Genomic DNA, 25,202 nt, shown 5'->3' on the forward strand with positions numbered 1-25,202 from the left:
GGCGCGACGACGAAAGCGGGATGAGAGTCAGATCACGAGACCGGAATGACGACGATGGAACAATCACGACGGCACCACGACCATGAGCACATACCTCGTGGCACAAGCTGGTAGACAACCTGGGCCACTGTGCCGGCGTAATAGGACAGACAGACAGACAGACAGACAGACAGACAGACAGACAGACAGACAGACAGACAGACAGACAGACAGACAGACAGACAGACAGACAGACAGACAGACAGACAGACAGACAGACAGACAGACAGACAGACAGACAGACAGACAGACAGACAGACAGACAGACAGACAGACAGACAGACAGACAGACAGACAGACAGACAGACAGACAGACAGACAGACAGACAGACAGACAGACAGACAGACAGACAGACAGACAGACAGACAGACAGACAGACAGACAGACAGACAGACAGACAGACAGACAGACAGACAGACAGACAGACAGACAGACAGACAGACAGACAGACAGACAGACAGACAGACAGACAGACAGACAGACAGACAGACAGACAGACAGACAGACAGACAGACAGACAGACAGACAGACAGACAGACAGACAGACAGACAGACAGACAGACAGACAGACAGACAGACAGACAGACAGACAGACAGACAGACAGACAGACAGACAGACAGACAGACAGACAGACAGACAGACAGACAGACAGACAGACAGACAGACAGACAGACAGACAGACAGACAGACAGACAGACAGACAGACAGACAGACAGACAGACAGACAGACAGACAGACAGACAGACAGACAGACAGACAGACAGACAGACAGACAGACAGACAGACAGACAGACAGACAGACAGACAGACAGACAGACAGACAGACAGACAGACAGACAGACAGACAGACAGACAGACAGACAGACAGACAGACAGACAGACAGACAGACAGACAGACAGACAGACAGACAGACAGACAGACAGACAGACAGACAGACAGACAGACAGACAGACAGACAGACAGACAGACAGACAGACAGACAGACAGACAGACAGACAGACAGACAGACAGACAGACAGACAGACAGACAGACAGACAGACAGACAGACAGACAGACAGACAGACAGACAGACAGACAGACAGACAGACAGACAGACAGACAGACAGACAGACAGACAGACAGACAGACAGACAGACAGACAGACAGACAGACAGACAGACAGACAGACAGACAGACAGACAGACAGACAGACAGACAGACAGACAGACAGACAGACAGACAATGGTAGTCGAATTAAAGAAGATGAAATAAAAAATTTATGAAGGATAAATTAACAATGGAAGTAGACTGTTTCGCCGGAAAGAAGAAAAAAGAAGTAATAAGGAGAAGAGGCCGCGAATGGTCATTGGGCAGGCCGTCGATGAAAGCGCTGATCGATTAATTGCCACCATGTTAGGCTTAAAACCGGAGCAGCCAGGCCATGGCGCATCTTGCGTAGGATTAAAAAAGTCAATGATACACATGCACCGTGTAGGAAGCTGATTGGCTCAGAAGTTTGGAAGAGCGCGTGCGCGTGCGACGATGTTTCCTGACTCTCCTGCATAGAAGCCGCACAGCTCCGCCTACCACAAATATACGATGCAACATGTCAGCCATCGTATTCACAGGACGTGGGCCTTTATCTGTAGCAGAAAATATTAAGTTGTCTTCATCATCTGTCATCGATGACATTAGCTCTGAACTATTAAAAAACAGGAAACGCATTTCTGCAGCCTTTTTCTATTATTTTCACCGTCGCTTTCCACAGGCACCATGCCAGAGGAGTGGAAAGTGGGGAAGGTTATTCCAGTCTACAAATCGGGTAACAAAAATGCTCCACTAAGTTACCGCTCCAACTCATTAACAAGTGTTCCCTGCAAGATCATGGAGCGTATAATCTACTCTCATATTATTAACTTTCTAGACGCTAACAACTTCTTTCATCCTTATCAGCACGGGTTCCACAAGGGCTGGTCTTGTGAGACCCAGCTTGCACTATTTCTTCATGACATTCGCGCTAATCTTGAAAGTAACATACAAACAGACACCATATTTATGGATTACGCGAAAGCGTTTGACAAGATATCTCAGCAACGCCTATTACTAAATCTTCCTCGTTTTCATTTGCATCCCGATATCCTAAAATGGCTTGAACAGTTAAGCGCAAGGCTACAGAAAGCAGCAACACAGGTATCTATCATCGCACACAAGGCATTACCATCTTGACAGCAAAATCTGCATTAGCTGCTTTTACGCAAAAAACAATGTCTCATTATCCACTATCCATCTATGGCCAGCCTATCTCCTACAAAAGAAATCATCGGTTTTTGGTGCCATTGTTGACCGGGACCTCTCTTGGAGCCTTCAGGTTTTCCACTTGAAGCTCACATCTATTGTTCACATCTTCAAGTTAATCGCCGGCAAAACATGGGGCTCGTCAGTGGGCTCTATGCTACAGTTGTAACGAGCACTTCTTATCGGATTCCTACGCTACAGCTCTCCCGTGCTTGCTAAGACATGCAAGTCAAATCTTCGAGAACTTCAGAGCGTGCAGGCGAAGGCACTACGTGTTTGCCTAGGCCTTCCGCGGAGCTCCTCAACAGCAGGAACCATTATAATGGCTTAAGACCATCCGATCACGACTTATATTAGCACCGAAACGCTTAGGCCCATGTTCGTCATGTTTCACGGATGCAATCAAGCTCTCTTGCCTGCCTGCCAGAACGACGGCCATAGGCGTCATTCTACAACATGGTCAGCATCCACGGTGCCTCCCTACCATCGGGCTTTACACCCTCAGCACGTTCAACATCAGCTTTGTGGTGTTTAAAACAACATCAAGTGCGTCTTACGGTTCCAGGGATAAGAAAAAAGACCGACCGGCCTACCTTCGCCTTGAAGCAAGCAGCTCTGGATTTTCTGCACACTTTCTACTTTAACCGAGTCCACATATATACGGATGGCTCTTCCACCCAGACCGACTCCACCGGCGCAGTGGTTATACTATCACGATCACTAAGCATCCGATACGATATTTCTCATGTGACGACATCAGCCGGTTCGGAGCTTGTTGTCCTCCGAGGTGCCATTGATTATATTAACAACCAACCGGCTAATCTGTGGGCAATATTCTGCGACTCGAACGCGGCCTTACAATGTCTTCTTCCACTTCTTTGTCGCGGGTCCTGTGAACAACTCGTGTCGGGGATACTAGAAATGCACCACTATGTGATCATGAAAGGACTTGACTTCGTGTTTCAGTGGCTGCCGGGTCACTGCGGTATCTCCGGCAACGGCCTCGCTGACGAAGCTGCTAGGAAAGTACATGAAGGAGCAACCCTTGTTTCTGTACCTTTATCGCGGACTGACGCAGCCCAACAGATAAGCAAGACCGTATGACATTGGAGAAGTGGTACACGCCTGAATTCACCCAACATCTAATGCATTCCTTCGACCCATCTATGCAACTGGGGCTGTTACCTGGGCTTCCGCGAAAAGAGGAAACAATGCTGTGCCGCTTACGCTTAGGCGTCGCGTTCACCACTGCATATACGTGTTTGACTGGAATGGCTGATAGAGCCGAGTGCAATGCCTGCGGTGTCGAGGAGACTGTAGAACATCTAGTGTGCTAACTGTCCGTCTTTTGAAAATGGAAGACATGACCTCTGCACAAGTCTAAATCAGTTAGAAAACCGTTCGCCTTGAACAAAATCTTGGGACCATGGCCAACGCATATATATTGCTGCAACAAAGGGCCACAAAAACGCTGCTGAGATATTTGAAAGCTACCGGATTGAGTCACCGTCTGTGATCCGGACGGAGTGACTGATCGGTATCCATAGTGGACTTTCTTTTCTTTTCATATTTCCCTCCCATTTTCCCTTTCCCCAGTATAGGGTACCCAACGGGGCTCAGTCCTAGTCGACCTCCCTGCCTTTCATTTGTCATTTGTTCTTTCTCTTGAGCATTTTTTAACTAACCGCTCACAGTGTGTCTCATATAATAACCACGCTTCTAACGTTGCACCAGGCACATCAGGCGTACCCCAGGGGTTCGTCCTTGGCCCCCTTATTTTCTTAATTTACATTAACGACTTACCCTTGCCGTATCCAATTCAATTCTGCAATTCTGCAAGTCCGGCCATATCCGTATGTTTGCCGATGACTGCGTTATTTATCGCTCAGTCGATACCATCACTGACCAAACAGCTCTTCAATTTGACCTTAATCTAGTACAAGAATGGTGTGATCTTTGGCGGATGACACTCAGCTCTAATAAATGCAAACTTGTCTCTTACCCGTCGTCATCGCCCGCTTCGCTTTTCTTATCTGATTGGTAACGTCACCGGGGAATTAGTAGAATTCTGCAAATACTAAGGTGACATCTTGGATAATGACCTAACCTGGAACGCCCATTATTACTAATGTTCGTCGGCTAACAAAACATTAGGATTTCTAAGACGTCACCTTCGCTTTGCTCCATTGCATGTAACACTGTTAGCCTATATAGATCATCGGTAAGAACGAAACTTCAGTACGCATCTGCCATCTGGGATCCGCATCAAGCATATCTCGCCAATGCCCTCGAGGCAGTTCGAAATCGCTTCTTCAGGTATATTCATTCCACATACGCTTACTACGTCAGCATATCATACTTGAAGAAAAGGTTCTTCCTGATCGCTTCTATCCTTTCATCGCCGCCTTGCCCCCCTCTCCCTCGTCCACAGGTTCTACTATTCGGCGCTTCATCAGCCACACTACATTGTTCCCCCAACGCGCCGGTCACGAGGCGTTGGCCATCCCCAGCAGGTAGCACAACTACATTCACGCACAAATACATTTTCAACCTCGTTTTTCTACTGAGCACCTAAAGAATGGAATGCCCTTCCTCATCAAGTCGCTGCCGTCACCTGCTCTTCACAATTTGTCGAAGATGTAACAACTTTTTATTTGCAGAATTGAGTGCATTACAACAGTCTTGTTTGTATATGTTGTATCCCTATTCCTTATGTAATAGCCCTATACTACGGGGTCTGTAACGAAATGAAATGAATTAAATGAAATTGGGCAAGCCGTGGATGAAGTCGCCGGTCGATTAATTTGCCACCATGTTAACCTTAAAACCGGGGTAGCCAGGCCATGGCGTATCTTGCGTAGGATTCAAAAATTCAAGTGATCCACATGCGCCATGCAGGAATCTGATTGGCTGATAAGTTTGCAAGAGTGCGTGCGCGTACGACGATGTTTCCTGACTCTACTGCACAGAAGCCGTACAACTACTGCCACATACTTGCACCCGGCTGATGCCGACGTACGCGATTCGTGTGCAGAATGCACCGTGTGGTTTAGCGCTAGATAAGGTTGGCAATTCGAGAATTTTCGGTGGCACACGACGACTGAAATCGACTTTTGCTGGTTTGCGCTCATGCACCGATGATATAATAATCAATTTCAGAGAGCGTTGAAGTGTTTTAGTGTCACGCTGTTTTCCGTGATCCCCGAATGGCAGTGAGGACTCAGCAGTTTTCATTGCGATTTGATGGTTTCACCGGTTCACTAGCCGTTCATGTAAGTAAATGTAAGGCCAGTGGCACATAAGACAAATTCCAGGAAATTTTATCTGATCTCCACCTTGGAGCTTGCAAAAAGCCATCAACTTTCTTATAGGGCATGTCGTTTCAATTCAACGCATTAATTGTACGCTGTCGGAAATGTATAATATAGCTACAGGATAGATTTGTTAGCTCTGAAATTAAGGTTATGTTTACCGAATGTTATTGCGTGTTTGCTCGGTGCGCTTACGTATTTTACGAAGTTCTAATGTTGACCATATCGCGATTAACTTTCTCGCTCTGTCTGAAAGAAGAGTACCAGCATTAGTGCCTGTGTTATAATTTTCTTAAAACACTGTGAAATCAAGAGTGAATGTTGTAAGTCTTTCACCCCTTAGATGGTGGCTTTCTTTACATATGCTGACGAAATATGGAGAGGAAAAGCTTACTGCACGCTCACATTTCAACAATTCACTACACTTGCAAATGTCCACCTAGATCACACTGTGATGGTACGGTCCTTATTTCGCAAGACATGACTTTCTTGCAAGCCTGACGGTGAAAATATAAGTCGATTGATCGGAAACATATGCTGTTGTGCTCGTAGATCATCCGACTCTGTACTCGTGCGACGGCCAGATCGGCCACAAGATGGCCTTCATCAAGCAGTACATTCCAAGCGGGACGCCGCTCATCCTGGTTGGACACTCCATCGGGTGCCACATGGTCCTCGAGATACTCAAGAGGGCCCCGGACCTCAACGTGAGTTGCTTAACCATTGCCGACTGCTAGGGTATACGTGCACGCAGAATATTTTACTTAGCGAAGGTGGCACTAGGGCCATCGAAGTTCCAGGCGGTCTCCTAATTATAAAATGCAGCGTGACAGGTAGACAATGGATAAAAACTAAGTAAACACAACACACAGCGCTCTGTCTCGTCGACGCACAAACAGCATGGAGCAGACTGCCTGGAACTTGGATGAGTCTGAGGCCGTGGTTGTTGCATCGAACAGTAAAACAGAGGCCCATTTGTGCCATCCGTCAAGTTCGTAGCCCATGCGTTCGCATTGCTACGCGCCTCGGAGCGCAAGGGAGGCGCGATGCGAAAGATTATGGACTCTTAAATATTTCGCTGAGGAAGAGCTACTGAGGGTGAACGCGTACCTATAGTGATGGGCACAATTTTTGCCATTAAGGCATGAATACGACAACAAAAGTTATGGACGCTTTACACGCGGGCAAAAAGCGAATATCTTGCATAGAATGAACTAGGCGAACGATGCTCGCACTTGAACGAAAAAGGAAGAAAGGACTATTTCAACCCTGGACCAAGGTGTATTGCCGCAGAAGCTTCCAGCTTCATTGAATCATTTGCCATCGCTCTTGACAGATGTGCGCAGGGTTGTCACACCCGTCAGTGAAACATAAAGTGAAGTCATGTGAAGCTAACGCGCGTTGTATGTGTGAACGGAGTCACAGATTTGACGCGTCGAGCGTCGATGCACGAGCGAGGGAATGCTGTCCGAAGCAACGCCAATACAAGGCAATCGTAATTTCTTATCGACAAAGCTCAAAAGGAGCCGATTTTTCTGGACTGGAATGGTGGGGCCATCCGACAACGTGCGGCGTGTTTCGCTGTGTTTCGCCGCAGTGGTGACAGAGGACGCCACCGTTCCCTTGCAGTGACATCGCGAACTCCCTGTTTGTGACCATAGGATACACTATAAGTGACCATAGGATATGGAGAACCGTCCTGAGGAAAACAACCGAGATAACGACCGAACTTTTCTTCCAAGGTGGTGAGATAAAGCGTAGTGAAAGTCTACAACAGCGTTCACTTCACTTGAAGGGGGCAGACGGTTTAAAAGGGCTACTCGTTCGGCCTGATGCGGGCAGGCGTAGGCCAGACACATGTCACTATGCCTTGTGATGCCATAATTTTCCTTGCATCCGTGCAACGGAAGTCTGCGGGAGATCACTACAAAAACCGCTTTTGCTGGTTAAGCCCTAATGGAGAAGCAAGAAATCAAATAGATTTCACACTCTCTGCCGATCTCAGCATAGTGCAGAATGTATAAGTGTTAGGTAGGGTAGAGTGCAGTGACCATAGGTTAGTGAAGCCTAGCATTTCTCTCAAGTTCAAGCGAGCAAGAGTAAAACTAGTCAAGAAGAATCAGGCCAATTTAGACAGAATAAGGGCAAAATCAGACTAATTCAGGCGGGTTCTCGCAAACAAATATGTAGCTTTAGAACAGGAAAATGAAGATAACATTGAGGTAATGAAGAAAACTCTAACTAGGCTGATTTCAGAACCAGCAATCGAAGTGGGAGGTAAGACACCAATGCAACCCTGCAGTAGCTAAGCTCTCCCAAGTAGCAAAGAACCTAATAAAGCAACGACAAGACATGAAAGAGTCTAACTGGAGAGATCAGCTAGAACTCGCGGAAATGTTAAACTGCATGATCAGCAACAATAATGTAAGGCATATATTAAATTTTAACGCGTGAAAGATTGAGGAAGTAGTAGAAAATGGCCGCTGCATAAAATCAGTGAGAAGATAACTTGGCATAGGGCAGGACGAGATCTATGTAGTGAAAGATAAGCTGGGTAACGTCTTCAGTAATTTCGATGACATAGTCAAATCAGCAGAAGAATTTTATACTGGCCTGTACAGTACTCGGAGCAGCCACGCTACCTTCATTCGAAGTAATGACGAACAGGACACAGAGGCTCCTTCTGTAACTAGCGATGAAGTTAGAAGGGCCTTGTAAGACATCATCCGGGTAATAGCGACAGGAGAAAAACGGAATAACATTCGATTTAATCAAAGATGGAGGGGATATCATGCTTGAAATGCTTGTGGCCCTTTATACGCAATGCCTCGCGACTTCAAGTGTACCAGAGAGCTGGAAGAATGCCAACATTAGGCTAATCCATTAGAAGGGAGATATTAAACATCTCAAGAATTATAGGCCCATTATCTTGCTTTCAGTATTTCTGTGCCCAACCTGGGGGGAGGGGAAGTGGGAGGGGGGAGTCTCGAGCGGCCAGTCGTGCGGTAGTTTTTCGTGTATTCGCGGGCTTCTTTCATGCTTTTAAAATATTTATGTAGCACATATTGATCAACATATAGCTGTATCAAGAGTTTTTCATGTTGCCATACAATTTTCTCATTTACACTTTTCTTCTAATTATAACATTTGATAAGTTGATTAATTAACTAATACAAATGATGTAATTAAGCAAAATGCAAAAAATAACATGAGTATCTCCAAGCGACGCAAACAACTTTACTTTCATTCTGTCCAGCTATACATCGTATCTGCATATCTTTAAAGATTTGGCTAAAGTTACGTGGGGCACCCTGCATACGCCATGTGCGGGAAGTGAGATGTAAGGCGTCATCATATTCATATAAACTCGGCTACTAAAGAAAGTGAAAAAGTTCTCGCTTACTCAATGCCGGTAGGTGCTGAATATATTATATTTTTATAATGCCTGTTTTCGCTCGAGTGTTCAGAGGAATCAAGGCATATACCATATTCAGTATGTTAATATTATTAATAATATAGCGTATCTTGACTACTAGCTCACAGAAGGTTGGCAGTGACAATTAGTTTTGTAACACCTGCATTTATTATTATCATATATGAAATTGCAAACTTCGGATCCAAATGTGGTTTTACCCGATTTTCATAAATGTTGTTCGGGGTGCAAAAAAAGAAAAAAGCGGGAGGGGGGGGGGGGGTATTATCGAGTTTTACCCTAAAGCGAAGGAGCCGTAGTATGAAAGTAATTGCCAAATTATGCGGGAGTCTGATGACTGTGGATGTGTTTTCTGTAGAAGTTAAAGGGCGTCGCCCAACGCTCTCTCCATAAGCTGTACTCTATGCACTTGCCTTTGCGTTGATGTCGGAGCTATTTCTCCAACTCGACATTCCCCTCTCTGAGCTTTCCAGCCCACTCGTATGCGAAAGCCCTCTGCCAGGCCTATATATAACGCGGTACTAGAAGTGCCACAGGCCCTATTTATTTGTTTTATGCGCATACTTTTTTTTTCCACCTGCACCGTCGTCTTTCAGAGACGACAGAGAAGACGAAGCACCGCTCGAGGTGCTGCCCCGTTAGCGCGCCTACAACCTCCGTACTGCGAGGCCGACCCCTTAACCGTGGGTGTGTGTCATTCCTCATAAGTGCATGATCAACTTGAAAAATGGGGTACCAGTGAAACACAAAGGACGCGCACTCAAGGAAAATGCGTTAGACACGGTCGGACGCTGGACTTTCAGCTGACAGCTGAAAGTTCAGAAAGTTGACAGTCTAGTGTCCGTCCGTGTCTAACGCCTTTTCCTTGTGTGTGTGTCCTTTGTGTTTCACTGGCACCCCATTTTTCACCTTAATCATGCACCAGCTGGCCCAAGAGCTTCCACTAATACATGATCAAGCTTGATCCGTTTTCTGTTGGCCATTGGCAGAATCCTGGTTGAGTAGTAGTTGACCCTGAACACAAATTTTCTGATCTGGGGCGGCCGTATGTATACACAAATGGGCTAATGAGATGTGCGTTCGCGTCGGCCCGAACCAACCAAGATTAGAGTCCAGGCACTGCCAGTCATAACTACCATGAATATAACCGCGGTCGCGCAGGCGTACATATATTCACCGGTATAATGCGTGCGCCTGTGTATGGTGTGCCCTCTTGAGAAGAACGTATGTTTTCATTCGTGTGACGAATATCTTCAGACGTCACGTGAGCGGACGAACCATATAACGGCATAGTTCACTGCAAAGAATCATATGGCTTAGCGGGGCAATTATGCAAGGAAAGGTTTTCGGGGGAAGTAAGCAGTACGGTGGCTTCTCTCTATTATCGTGTGTTCTCTGTTCTTACAGGTAGTGACGGTTGTGAAAGTAGTTCGCGTGTGTACAACATTCTGCGCCCGTACATTGCGAACATGCTATCTCATTTCGCGAGCAAGAAATATATTCAAGCTACGCTAGAATTAAGTTTCTGATAAGTGGCCTACACTAGTCCCCTCGTGCGTGGCTAAACGAAGCCTGCTTTAGAAGAACGTGTTCTTGGTCCAGCTGGGGCTAAGCAAGGGATACAAATGTCGCTAGTAGATGCATAGTTAAGAGCACGAACTACGGCACGGGCGACACGCCCTTTTGGTCTTTACTCTGTTCCCTCCTTATTGCAGCAATAACACTCTCATATCGTTTCACGTTGGTTCCACTTAGTGAATGGGAAATCCTTTTTTTTTTTCCAAAAATTGTTTCCCTCACTTAGTCGAACTTAGGAGTGTCTGGCCTTTAGCAAACCTGAAGGTTTCCTACTGTTTGTTCGATTCACCTTGTGCGATGTGTGCGTTCTAACTCCCCGAAAGTGATGTGTCTACCAACGAGCCTTTTATCGCACGTGGTTCGGTGGCCCCGACTGTCGTGTTCGCAGGTGCGCAAGGCGTTCCTGCTGTTCCCCGCCATCGAGAGCCTGGACGCGTGCCCGCGCGTGGGCCTCATCAACCCCCTGATCACCTACCTGCGGCCGCTGACGGTGGCCACGCTGTCCGCCCTGCGGCTGCTACCGCGCTCCGTGCAGAACTTGCTCATCCGCTTCTACATCTTCCTCGCCACGGCGTGCACCACGCCGCACCGCACGTCACTGAGCGGCGCGCAGAACTACTTCCGGCCCGAGTGCCTCATGGCCTGCTTCGTGTTCACGCGCGACATCATACAGAACGTGCGCGAGCGAGACGACGCCACCATCGGGCGGCACGCGGACAAGCTGGTCGTGTACTACGGCCAGAACGACCACTGGAGCCCCGTCGAGTACTACGACGACCTGCGCAGGACGTTTCCCGAGGCGGACGTGCGCCTCTGCGACCGGGGCTTCCGGCACGCCTTCGTGCTCGATCGCAGCGTCGACGTCGGCAGCATGGTGCGCGGCTGGATCGAGCCGCTGCTGCTGAGCTAGCGGCGTGTGCCTTGTCGAGCCGAGTGCTTTTTTTACGTTTTGCGTCGCGCGCGTTGAAAGGTATGACATGCTGTCCCGTTGCTTGCACCTCTGCATAGGATCAGTGGCAAAGGTCATTCAACAGCTTGAGTTGTTCCAAATGAAACCCCAGAAAAGAGCCAGCAGCTACAATCCGCGGGAAGGTCTGGGATGCAAGGTCTGCCATCCTTTTGCAGGCGGGGACCTTCCTGTCACCCCATAGGGGCACGGAAACTTCTAAAAGAGGTTGTGGGAGACTGCAATAGGTGCATTGCAATGATAAGGGGTTGGACATAAGAGCACTTGTCGCTAATAGTGTTGGGCACAGTGAAGTCTCTCGCTGATTCGAGCAGGTATTGACCGTAGAAGACGGGCGGTAAAGGTGGCACTGATTGAATGCGCTGGTTTTTGCTGAGAACAAGCCTTCACGGTTTATGAGGACACATAGTCATTCCAGAATCATTCAATGCTTTGGCCGTGCCCGACCATGATCGGGCTCTATAGGCGGTCAATACGGCGGGGCCGCGTTTCGACCGATCGCTTACGGATATGTCCCCACTGGTGCGCGTTGATTGGATGAGTCAGCCTACAATATTTACGTTGTTCCGATAGGACGTCGCTCTGGTCGCGATGTCATGCAAGAGTGAAAGTGTCCTCGAAATTGACCAGTCGAGATATCACCTGTGCACAGAGTTGGCTAAGCAGGGTATTTCACAGCTGAGACGTCTTGCACCGCCTATGTTGGCACCTCTACGAAACACTGAACTTCAGGCAGTACAAGCTATCCTGTGGTGTCTTTGCAACTGCGGGTGTTCTTTGATTTAGTTTTTCGTTTCCGATTACTGTGAACCACGGTACGAACAAGGAATGTAAGGAGTTGGCAACATTATAGTCTATGGTAATTACCACCTGGCAGATGCAGTGTAGATGACAACGCTTCGACGATGCCATCTCCAGGTTGCTTATCAGCTATCCTCTTAGCCCTTGCTATGGCTTTTGCTTCTGTTCTTCTACAGGCCAATCAGAAAAAAGAAAGCAAATCTACCGCAGTGTCGGAATCACCGCGGGTGTAGCTTTAGCATCCACTACGTCATCGCCTGCGCCAACCATTCGGGGCACGTCACCACGTCTCCCCCCGCCTTCCTCTTCCCGGCGCCGCCATAACCTCCTCTTCACAATCGTTCCACCACCGCCCCCGGCCACAGTATCTACAACCGTTGGACACTACGAAAAAAGCTTTGCTTTAAAAATAACTTCCGCAGCGACACCCATTCCTACCGCCTTCCACAGCACCAAATCTGTGCGACAATAAATAAATAAATAAATAAATAAATAAATAAATAAATAAATAAATAAATAAATAAAAGAACTACTGAAAAAAGTTGGAGCAAATATTCACACTATCAGAGTTTCATTTATTTCATTTGTTCCACCATAAGGCTCCACAGGGCATTAGATAATTGCATTTCGGAATGAACACTGTTGTTTGGTGTAAAAGTGAACAAGCATTGGACCTCAAGATGCACGGAAGCTGCTTTCTTAAAAACGCTTTATTCTTTAATGATTACTATACTGAGTGCCACCTGCATTGTTAGTTCGACAAAAACAAGGGTTTCGATTCAACGGGACAGCATGTCATCGAACACAAAATGTTAGAGCAGTTATATGTTAATTGCAGCACGCTCGCATGCTCATTGTTAGTCGCTTTTTTATTTTTTTACACAATACCTTTGCAGGGCGCTAACCACGAGGGAACGAGCGATAGTATTTCGTCATCGGTACGCTTTATACCGCGTTATAAATATGTGCATTCTAGTCCCGCTTTGAAGCTTCGTCGGACGCGCTTCTACTTCGTTATTAGAGAGTTTCAGCTTGTCCGTATGACGTAATATTGTTTACGGAATATCGGAGACGTGGCCGTGACAACAAGCGCTGGTCGTGCCATCTTGTGACGTTCATTTCAAGCAGAGGGCACAGACATGTAGCTGTATTACAATGACGGGCTATGTGCTCATTAGCTGCTGGCAAAAAAAGAAGAGAAAAGAATAAAAAAAACAAATCATGGCATCAAGTAAGGTTGCCATGCAACCTTACTTGATGCCATGAATGTCCAATAATGTAAAGTGGCTCTTATTTCGACGAGGCCAACGTAAAACAGAAAAGAAAGAACGTCTCTCACGCTTGCTTATTCAAGAAAAATATAAAGTGTATAAATGCTTTTACAGCCTTTCAAGCCAGTGGTATTCCGTAAACCGCGATGTGTTTACTATACGGACAGGTTAGGACTGTCTATTGATCCGTTTACCTTGTTTAAGCTTAGAACATCGCGTTCCGCTGAGGTTTTAGAAGCATCATTCCAATATGTCCGAACGTTCGCCTCACGCCAGTGCATGCGATCAACGCGCAGGCCATTTGCTGGCAGATTACCTGTGCTTGCTGCATTGGTGACGAAGACGACGTTCGCGACGTTTGCGTTTTTGAGCCGGCGATTTCCGCTGCGGTGTTTCTCGTGGCCGTGAGCCTGTGATCTGAACGCGCAAAGTCCTCTAGTGTGAGTTCGTGTGCAAGCGGCAATGACCGAGACTTTTCAGGATAGGACTTCAGTTTTCGGTCCGGCTGTAGCCATCGAACGAGAAAGTAAGGTGCTACAAGCAAACAGGAAACTTTTGCGTCATCAGAACTCATTCAGCAAATGCGAACCCGTCGCCGTATAAGGCGAAACATGTCCCATTTCATACGAGCACCTGGATAACAGCACGTTTCTCAGTGGCTGCACTACCGTGGACCAGTGGCAATTGACCGGAATAATCGAGCAAAATGGGATCATGAATAAGGGAGAGCGGGCGTGGCATTATTGAACGAAGCCCAGAATATTTGCCACGCTGACATGTTCAGCCTACGTTAAGATATAGGCTAAATATGCCAGCGTGGTTGGTTTCAAAATCCAATATGACGGCTGTGCGAAAAGAGAAAAAGCTTTATTTGAGGGACTGCAGTCCGAGTCGCACTGCTCATGGACGTTTCAAAAGTGTAATGCGGCAAATCGCAGGGTCTCCCGAAGCTGATCCCTGCGGTGGTTTATCCCAAATAGAGCTCCATGCAAAAATTACTACAGGAAAACCTGGCGCTACAGTCTCTGCACACGCTGCCGTCACAGCGCTCAATACGCAGCATGACGGATAGCACACGGATTTGTCTAAGCTTAGTACTTCTGGCTTCGGACAGCCTCCTGCTTTCTTCATGGTTGGGGGCAGCGTGAGGCCAAGAAAGCTAAAGGACCAACACGTCGATAGATAACTTTTTAATGTTCCGTCGTTTCTCGTTGATTGCGGGAAAAAATTGAATCAGCTTTAAAATATTGATTTGAACCTTGCCATTCGTGATACTCTGTATTCTGGCGCTTCCTCTCCAGGGCATTGTCATAGGGACGTCGGCGCAACAGTTTAGAAGCTTGTGTCTGAATTAGGACGACTTTCATGTTAAATTCTTAAAACCATATGTTGTCTTAAATTTCTTGAGATTTTACCAAAAGTTCGCTTTAGTGTTTCTTTATAGATTTATTTCATACTAATTATCCTTCTAATGCATCTAATTCTTGACCAAGCCACCGTAGTGGGTACGAGCCATACATAAAGACCAACCAAACCAAACGCGGCCCTGAACGTGTTTCCTTGTCTTCGTCTTCGTCTCTTTCGCTCCCCCGAACCATGAATGTTAACCAACTAGCCCGATTATCTGCTCTCGTGCTTTTATTTAAAGCTAATATTATCTTCTCATATTTGCTGTGTGATAATGATTGACCTCATGTACATTCTTAATTCCACCACCGTATTGTTTTTTGATCATTACGACTAAAAACCTAACCATTTAAAAAATCTAAGACAATCGACCATGGTGACTGTCGCTGCTCAAAGGACATCCATATCTGGAGGGACACATACGCGGAAATGCAGAAACTAATCTTTACGGTTGAAATAGTACAGAATAAAGTACTCTGTACTATTTTCTGTACTATTCTGTACTATTCTGTTTTATACTAAAGAACAGAACAGAATAAAGTATTCGTCAACGTAAAAAAAATGACATTGCTCTAAATAAATGTTGTTCGACTAGCACACAACGTAGCGCGAGAAACCAACAACAACAATAAACGAAGTCACAATTTTCACTTCAACGAGGCCATGCCAAATCGTAGACAAATCCGTGAGCTGCGCACGTTTCTCACGGTTGGACGTGATCACTGGGTTGGACGTGATGCAGCGCCAGATTGCGCTCTAGCGATTTTTGTAAGAAACTCTGGAGGATATGGCTGACCCTTTCTGTCATTTTTTTTTCACTTTTTGTTCAGCTGCAACTGCGGCAATAGGGACTCAGTGAGGATAATCTGCGTTACTCTTAAGCATACAGTCGCCGCCAAAATTTTACAAACCGCGGGATCTGAGAAAACATTGACTTTTCGAGTAGTGTGTGACCGGAATGCAGGCTAGAAACTTGAATGACAGGTTGCCGAAATATTCAACCTTTTCTCGGGTTCCACGGTCCACAGGCTCTTGACGCCGACTATATACAAGAAAAAGCCTAACCTAACTGTTCGCATTTGAGTATCCGTTACGGTTTCATTAGTCCGTATGGAATGGAATAATCATGCAAGCATAATGGGGCCAAAATTGCTTTAAAACGGACCGTGTCCATCATACCGGTGACCCGGGGGCGGGACCCTTGTAAAAACGCATCCGCGAAGCCTTCGGAAGGAGTGAAAAAATGCTTTTTTGATGACCCACGCTCGATGTGTATGTGTATGCACCTCGTCCCTCTCAGTGGTGGCGAAGTTTTGTACATAGTGAATAAAATTTTTCACGAAAGCTTGTTATTCCATTCTACGTGTCCTTTTCTGTTTGTTTGTTTGTTTGTGGGTTGGCTTGTTCTTGCTTTTTCTTTTTCTGCCAGCCCATTGTGCGCCCTGGCATTAGTGCTTACAATTGTCGGCAGCTGGCATCACTTGAAGTAAACAAAGTAAAGAAAAAAGAAAAGCCTTATGGTGAACGAGGCGCGCCACATCACAGTTTAGCAACGTGACAATTACAAAGGGAATACATACGGAAACTTCTACCAAATTATCCTGAGTGCATGACAATATTCAAATTTTCAATGAAAATTAAATAGTCTACTCTATTCAAGAATTGGATGTTGGAAATTTTCGAACATTCGTCTATGGCCGAACAATATATGGAAGGAAGGCTCTTAATTGGTTTCCAATAAAAAAAAATGTGTAAACAGCACATTTGTTCAGAGTTCAACTACCAGGGAAGCTCTTTCTTTCGTGCAGTTGTGCTAAGAATTTCAATCGCGTGTAAATAGACCACATAAATTAAAATGTTCCTTGCATATTATTCTTGACTTGGACGCCATTTTGGGCAAATTAAAACTGAATGTCACATTCTGTTCTGCCATCACAGCTGGGGAAGAATGCACGTAACGCTTGTGTAACGCCGTAATTAATTTATGTTTCGCAATAAAACCATTAAACGTTGCATGGACAACAGACACAGTGTGAATATTTGCACCGAATAAGTCGGTGCCAGTATTTTTTGATGACAGAGGGAAATAACTGTGCGCGTTTCGAATAACGCCTGAAAATAGGGACCGAACAAGGATTCAGTAAATATTTGAGCATATTTCTGCAAGAAATGTTGGACTAAGATTTCGCGAAACGTTACGCCTGTCGGCCTAGGCCCCCCAATTCATACTCAATGTGAACTCGGTGTCACGTGTACATTGGGAAACATCGCTGAGAACGGCTGTGTAATGGTTTCGAACACTTCATTAAATACGTTTTTGCGAAGGCCGTAATTATTACACGCGCATTCAACTTCGCATACACATCGATGACAACGTTACCCTAAATAGCGATCTAAATACTGCAACGTTCGCAAAATACTTACAATGCTCTGCAGCGGCCGCATAAGTAATCTACTGCGAAGGCCGTAGACAACCAACAAACTTTGAACTGTGCCTTTACATCACCCATAACAAGTCACTTATTTTAACAAAATATAAACAAGATGCCTCGTTTAGTTAACCAAGAATGTGCCTAATTTACTGCAAAGGTCGTTAGTAATCCACCAACTTGAAAGATCGCCTATACCTGACACTCGAAACCTGCCTCTCATTTTGGCCAAATATCAAGAAGGTACCTCGTTTACCGAAGATACCGGGCCCGGAAAACTTAGTCCGTGCTTTGTATTACACCACGAAATTTTGTTTTGTGATGAAAAATTGCGTTAGGAAGGATACGTCTGGGTGCGGCATTCAGGCCAGCTGCATCCCGTCTATGGCACAACCTTCGGCGCGACCTGTCTGTTCTGTCCTCGTCCAGGTGCCCCTGCAGATTTACCGCACACCTTGTGGAATTGTCCCGGACTGTGCTCATCAAGGCGTCGCTACCTGTCAAAAGTAGGGCTGCACCCATGCCGCCCCCCTGACTACGTACCATATGGGGATCTATGGTCCACATCATATATCTGTGTTGGACTTCATTGAACAGAACAAATTATAGATTTACATATAACATGAATGCTTCGCATGTTTAATTAATGCCGTAGGGCAATATAGAATGATAAAAAGAGCCCCAGTTTCCCCCGAAAGGCGAAGCATCGATTGCGAAAGAAAATTAGTAGACAGCTATACGAAGTGAGGATAGTAGTTTTATCGGTCGTATAAGGTTAAGAAACATTCGCTTACTAACGAAATTGACAAGCAGGGCGTCAGCGCGCACAGGCAACCATGAACACATCACACTCGATGACGGCGGGCACTCGCTGGCAACACGCTGGGGTCAGAAAGCGCGGTAGCAGCAGCGAACGAAGTGAGCTCCTGGCTGTCTGTCGCTTTAACGTAAACTGAGCGGCGAGAACACAGCAGGCACAAAGATATGAGCCGTCTGCAGATCGCTATCAAGTTAAAGGGTTCGCAAAGTACGCAGTTGCTGCCGGAGTAAAATGCCACCCCCTCCCGTCCCTCCCGCGCGGCTTCCCCGCTTTCCTCCCTCGCGCTCGACATCAAGCCGCGATGGTCAGTTCCCTCTTGCACGCGGTCGCGAAATACGCACTAGCTGCCAAGGAACAACGCCGCCACTCCTCCCTCCCTCCTGTCCCCCCCACGGCCTTTCGCGCGACGGAAGACTGCACGTTCCTTCTCAGCTTTCGGCCTTTGTGTGCACCAGATTGAGCCGCGATCGCCGGCTCCCCTCGCGCGCATTCACTCGCACATATAGCCTGAGGCGCGAGGAGACGGTGTTATCGCCTTTGGACTTTACACGGAACATCACCATGACACCGACGCCAGAAATGCGCCTGGAGTGTCCATGTAATTGCCTTCGCAATGAAAGAATAATCAGTAATCTTCAATGTTCCGCGTTAATCTAGAAACGTTAACGTTTCTCCGCACATCAACCTAAGATGGCTTCCGTTTCCACCGGATCTTCACAAGGTGTCGCGTACAGTTGTGCATGCGAGGCAGCTGCTGCGGCACAGCAGAAACGATGCCAAGGTCTCGCAAAACGCCGGAGTCATTAAGAGCACCGCCAGCGGCGTCGCAGGCGTGGCACCTCGGTAGTATAGTAAATGAGACCGACAAAAAGTTGTGTGCATAGTGGCCTTGAGGTCAAATGTAAGTCGCAGCACCATCGCCTTGTTGGTGGGGATAAGCGGTTGGCGGCATGTATTGAAATGTGTGCCGCTGTGCTTCGCTGTTGGCGATTTCAGCTGATTTTATGCTAATAAAACACGCTGACCACAGCGACCTCTTAATATATTGTCCTCCAGCGTCAGGTTATTGTGCGAAACGCGCAGAACGTTCCTATTTCACGTGAACTGTCCTTCAACGAGCGAGTGGAACTCAGCCAGTCTATGCTTTGGCACTTCCTTGTTGCTCTTTGTGTATATTACACTTGCATTCGCCTACTCTTTTGGTATTGACGCTCCGTAGCTCAACTAACGCAGCATTTTATGTTAATCTTGCACTGGCGTAAGAAAAAAACTGTTGATGTGTGATTGTTTGACTTATTGCAAGTTACAAGCTACGCAAGTGAAAGAAGAGAAAAAGTAACGGTGTCAATTCACCTATTTCTCTGCTTTATCATACTGCCTCACAATATAATTCTGGCACTGCGACAAGTGGGCGGTTATGTTCCCACTTACACAACACGAGTTCTATGGCCTGCTAAATTTCAAAGATAATAGATACGGCGTGGGATGCTACACTCACCGCTGCCCAAGAGCTGTGCGAAAGGTCGCACGCGCTCTTCAATCTTTGTTAAATTACGAAATCAAAAGCACTGGAACTTTCGGTTCCTCAAGGTGCCGGTACTTAAATAGATTAGATTATGGAGTTTTACGTGCCAAAACCACGACCTGTTTATGAGGCATGCCGTAGTGGGGGACTCAGGAAATTTGGACCACATAGGGTTCTTTAACGTGCACCTCAATATAAGTACACGGGTGTAGCTGCAATTCGCCCCCATCGGAATGCGGCCGCCGTGGCCGCGATTCGATCCCGCGACCTCGTGCTTAACAGCCCAACACCATAGCCACTAAGCAACCACGGTGGGTGTACTGGTATTTACGTGCTCCAGCAGCCGCCTAATAGACATTTCCGGCGATTCAGAGGCAGACCCTCAAATTGACGAGTTATTCATACGTAATTGGTCGCGCAATCAACTATGGATCAAAATATAAGGCACGCTCTCTCCCTAACTCTACAGAACGGACGCAAGTTTGCAAGTGCGTGTGGGTTAATTTCGGACAACCATTAAGTTCTGAACACTACATTTGTTGCTGTGTTGAAACGGGCGCCTAAGAGTTGCGCTGAAAAATCGCCTGTTGCAGATGGCGTAACTCTTGTCCTAGAGCTGCATTATTCCAAGAGCCGGACATTACTAGCACGAGAAAAGAGACAAGTTGCCGTTGTCCATTTTGAATTTAAGTTCCCTTCTGTCATCGTAATGGGGAGGCCGCGTATAGTCCAGACTCCCGAGGAGCAATGCACCTACGTGCTAAGCAGCTTCCCTGGGAATCCACCATCACAGAGTGGAATGGCTCATGATATTTTACATGAAATTAATAAAATCAAAAGAAACATTGATCAACATGCATTTTGCTACGTCCACAATACAACCAGGAATAATGTGAAGACTGGCTCATGATTTTTAACCCTGTCAAATGTAAGGGTGACTTATTCTCGTCACTATAATCCGTATTTTGTTAGCATGTTGCTAACAAATGCCTTATTAGATTCGTCGGACGGTCCTACTGCTGTCGACCAGATGTAGGAGTCGTCGGACTATCTCGCCGCTGCCACCATTTGAAGGAGATGAAGGTCGTAGACAGGAACTCGGTGAACAGGATTTATTTACATATTAACAGTTTAAGCAGGATACATTGGCAGACTAGCGCGACTCCCATATGGAGCCCGCAAAACTAACATACAGCAAACAGTTTACGAGCACACAGCTCACTACTACATTTCGAGCATGACAGAGCACTCAGCTCCCGACAACGATCACGACACGAGCACCCTCTAGCAGCCGGCAAACGCTGCTTATAAGCTCTCCGCTTGACGTCATAGTTCGACGTCATCGTTCGGCGGGGACGGAGCACGAATGGTCGGGAAGGTTCGTCCAAGCATTGTAAACTTGCCGCCGCCCCGCACTATCGTTTACGCCCACACACACGCAAACACACAGGCGCGAACCCATACACACAAAGGCTCCGGAGTCGACGACCGAGGGCTTCGTAGAACTGTGCTCCGTCTCGGGTGGTGCGGCCAAGTACCAATTTCCTGAGCTGATCGCGCGCCACGTGGCTGCCGGTCATCCGCAGTTCTCGGTACCGCCCAGCTTTCAGTGCCGACGTCAGAGGGCTTCGTAGAACTGCTTTGTCCCGGGTGGTGCGGCCAAGTACCAATTTCCGGAGTTGATCGCGCGCCACGTGGCTGCCTGCCGACCGCAGCTCTCGGAAGGGCGCCCCGACTGGTGGGCTTGGAACACGTGCAGCGGGCTGAAAGCTGGCACGTTGCCACCCCGTATGGCCATTCTTAACAGCTCCTCCATGGCCCGGAAAATCTCGCCTGGCCAGTGCAGGCAACCGCTGGGCAGGAAGAGAATGGCTGGCGAGCAAGACGATGGCTTTGCTCTCTGCAACCCCTGCGTACTTGGAATGCCTTCAACCATCTTACAACAACTGGCACAGAAGAGTCGACCCGGCAACACAATACCGCTCAGCGTTCAAACGGCCGGAATTAGCTGCTAACCCACCAGGCCTCCTATCACAATTTCCATGCAAGTCACTCAACTGGGAATCCCAAATTTTGCCCCAAAATTTCGTGCCGCCAAAGCGAGCGTTCACGTTCCTCCTGAGTTCGACCAAACCCGACCGTCGCGCTGCACAAGAGTAAAGGTTTACGCAGAATTAAACCGAAGCCTTTCAAACACCAATACTCAATCATAACTTCAGCAGCATAACTTCGCGAACAGCCTGTTCCTACCCTATCACAGTGGCGTACTTATCTCATGTACGGCTGCCACTGAACAGTCTGGCCAACTCCACAGGTACGTCATCACAGACGCGCTAAGTTTGAGGTCCCTATTCCGAACACGTGCTTGCATCATACAAAGTTTTCATCACGCTGACTCACATTTGTTCCTTTAGTCCACACAGGACACGTTCCTTAAATAAACAACCAAATTTGCGTAACTTACGCAACCCAGAGGAACCTTTAAACAAATGTGTCTTTTACTAACTAGCTCTTCGCTCACGTACTAGAGAAGTCAGAATACGGCCGCCCTCGACACACACGAGCAACCCAGTCATCAACGTTCTGCTTCCTTCCGTCCGCACAGGACACGCACTAATGGACCTAAGAGCTCTTCTCAGTGCAAATCACGCACTTACTGAAAATCTACGCGCTTAACCTTAAAATTCAAAACACTTAAAAAGAAAGAAGGTTAAATAACACACACGCGCGTTACGATAGGCCTCTCAACGATAACCTTGACCTTCAGGTTACTCACGCATACACAAAAAGAAAGCCTATATAGTTATTAATGAACACCTCGCGAGACTACAGGTTTACTTTAAACGCGTCTTTCAAATCTCGAGCTTCTCAAACAAAACATAAACAGAGCTCATACCTTACTTATTGAAAGAAATCCTAGTCTCAAATCGCGAAAATCTGCAAATGTTCAAAAATAAAACAAAACAACACTACTACGGAAGCTCTTGGCCTCCCGTTCCCGATTACTTCCGACTGACTCATACTTTCAGCCGTACCCGAGATGGCCGCGGTTTAAAAGCTACTCTGGCTACGGAGGAACAACAAAAGGGCTGACTCACTATCAGCTCCCCCAAGACGTTACGGTCTCCTGCCAATTTGCGTCCTCGCGCCCCGCTTTCAACATGACCTCGACTGACCGCGTCGCTACTCCCCACCTGGTCTCGTCTTGCCACCTTGCGCTTCTTTCTACTGCACGCTGAGCTTCGAAGAGAACGACGGAACGACGAGGAATTTGACTGCCCCGTGCCCTTTGTCCGCGTCCGTGCAGAACAAGCTTCTCGGTCCCCGTTTGACCGGTGGCTCGAACGTGTTTGATGCGTCAACATCGTCCCTGACGACCGCACCTGTCTTTTCTCCGCGCCCTGCCCTTCTGGGTCTCTCGCCGTCTTTGGCGGCGCTACATTAGTCACCGCATTCCGATTTTTTCGGCGCTTCTTTCTGCGGCGCTTTCTCCTCGAACTCTCTTTCATGCCGTCATCTCGCGCCTCGTGCTGGCCGATACACATTTCGTCGGCCCGGATCGGTCTCTTACCCGCACAGTCTGAGTGATTTACATTTAAATCTACTCTCACTTTGCCTCGACTGGCGGACAGCCCAACCGACTCTGGAACAATGCAGCAGGCTTTACTCGAGTTAGACAACTCGCACTCTTGCGAACTGCCCTCTACTACATTGCCCAGCTCACGCTGTGCATCTGCACACAGCCCGTCGGTATCGATCGCTGTCTCACGCGCACAGTCCGAATGATTAACAACTGAATCATCCCTATCTAGGCTATCTAGACTGGCGGAGAGCCGCACCGATCCCTGAACAATGCAGTTGTTCTCTCGTGAGCTACGGAGCTCGCCACCCCGAGAACTATTCTCAACTGCATCGTCCAGTTCGCACTTCACTTCTGCACGCAGATCTGACTCGACATGGGTGCTCGCGTCTGTCAAGTCCGTAGTATTCTGTACCTCGCTAACGACCTCGCTACCATGAGATGCGACGCACACGCGCGGTAACTGTGCCAATTTGTTCGCAGCTGGCCTAGCTGTCTCTACAGTCATCTGTTGGCACAGCTCCTCGTCGCTCTCACTCTGGCCTTAACGGCCTCTGTTGCCACTAAGGCTTCGTTAGGTGCTAGCACTTCGAGTTCACCTATGAACGTGCTGCTACTCTCACAGGTACTACTACTTTTCTCGGCTTTCGACGAAAATCTGCAATCTACTTCCTCACACTTTTGCTGCGTCCAGCCTACAGATTTCTCAAGCCGCTGTTGACTTCCTGCGTTTAGCTGCTGCAAATCCTGTATCTGTTTCTTTACTGCTGCAATTTCTTTTTCAACCTCCTGCCGTTTTTGCTCACGCTCTTGGCGTTTTCGCTCGCGCTCTTGGCATTCTTGCTTAATTGATTCCTGTTCCTGCCTTCTTCTTAGAATTCGTTTGCCCATTTGTTCTATGAATTTCAAATCATCCTTACTTTCTAGAATGGTTTTACGAATCTCTGATTCCTTCAAGTCCTCATCTACGTTTACCTCGATCTCCTCACACAACCACAACAGGTCAGCTCTCGTCAAACACATTAGGACCATGGTCGCTGCTTTAATACCCCTGTCAAGCGGGCAAGTTAAGTGTACTTACGGCGAGTGCACTTTGTTTTTAAGTGCACTTTCCCAAATCTTAACGGCGCAGCGGAGTGTACTCTCAGATGAGTGCACTCAAGTCGGAGTACGTTCACGGAACGCACTTTACTGGCCGAGTACGTAGCCTCGCCGCCAACGGTTTGAAGGAGTGCCTAGCCTCGCCGCCAACGCTTTCAACGACGCAAAATGTAATGCATAGAAAAAGGACACAGAAGTTTATTTCAGTTATTAAACAGCTTTTAACAATATAATTTGTGTTTAGCGAGAAACGAAACCGCACAATAAAGAAACGAATTTATCATGTACGCAACTAACGGCGCCCGAATGATGCGGCACTGCGGCGCCGCCATATTCATTCAGTTCGTGTTTATGTTGCTGTGAAAGCGTGCGGACCACGCCAGTCGTCCGTTGAGCCGTGTGCGTGGTACTTGCTGTGCAGCTACAAAGCGAACTCGCCGTGTTTGCGCCGCTTTGCGTGACTGGTCTTGGCAGCTCGCCGTCGTCTGTCATTTGAAATTGTGCGTTAATTGCGTCAAATATGGCAGCTCAAAATGAGGAGAGCTGCCAAAGCAAAGAGCGCACGACTTGGACAGACGAGGAGACCCGTGCGCTCATTAATATATGGGAAGATGTGTTGCCAGATCTTCGCGGTGCAAAAAGAAATCTGAAGGTGTATATGA

General features: G+C 47.3%; 1 protein-coding gene across 2 annotated transcripts in view; it reads left to right on the forward strand.

The window, feature by feature from the left end:
- LOC126530810 (lipid droplet-associated hydrolase-like) overlaps nucleotides 1-16,437 on the forward strand; it is a 91,476-nt gene extending 75,039 nt beyond the window's left edge. For both annotated transcript variants that reach the window (XM_055070814.2, XM_050178096.3), the window contains 2 exons: nucleotides 6,181-6,335; nucleotides 11,028-16,437. In XM_055070814.2, coding sequence (XP_054926789.1) covers nucleotides 6,181-6,335; nucleotides 11,028-11,549 — 677 coding nt within the window. In that variant the 3' untranslated portion in view covers nucleotides 11,550-16,437. The remainder of the gene's footprint in view (nucleotides 1-6,180; nucleotides 6,336-11,027) is intronic.
- Nucleotides 16,438-25,202: the final 8,765 nt, after the last annotated feature.

Source organism: Dermacentor andersoni, chromosome 5 (assembly GCF_023375885.2).
Source record: "Dermacentor andersoni chromosome 5, qqDerAnde1_hic_scaffold, whole genome shotgun sequence".
Classification (NCBI taxonomy): Eukaryota; Metazoa; Arthropoda; class Arachnida; order Ixodida; family Ixodidae; genus Dermacentor; species Dermacentor andersoni.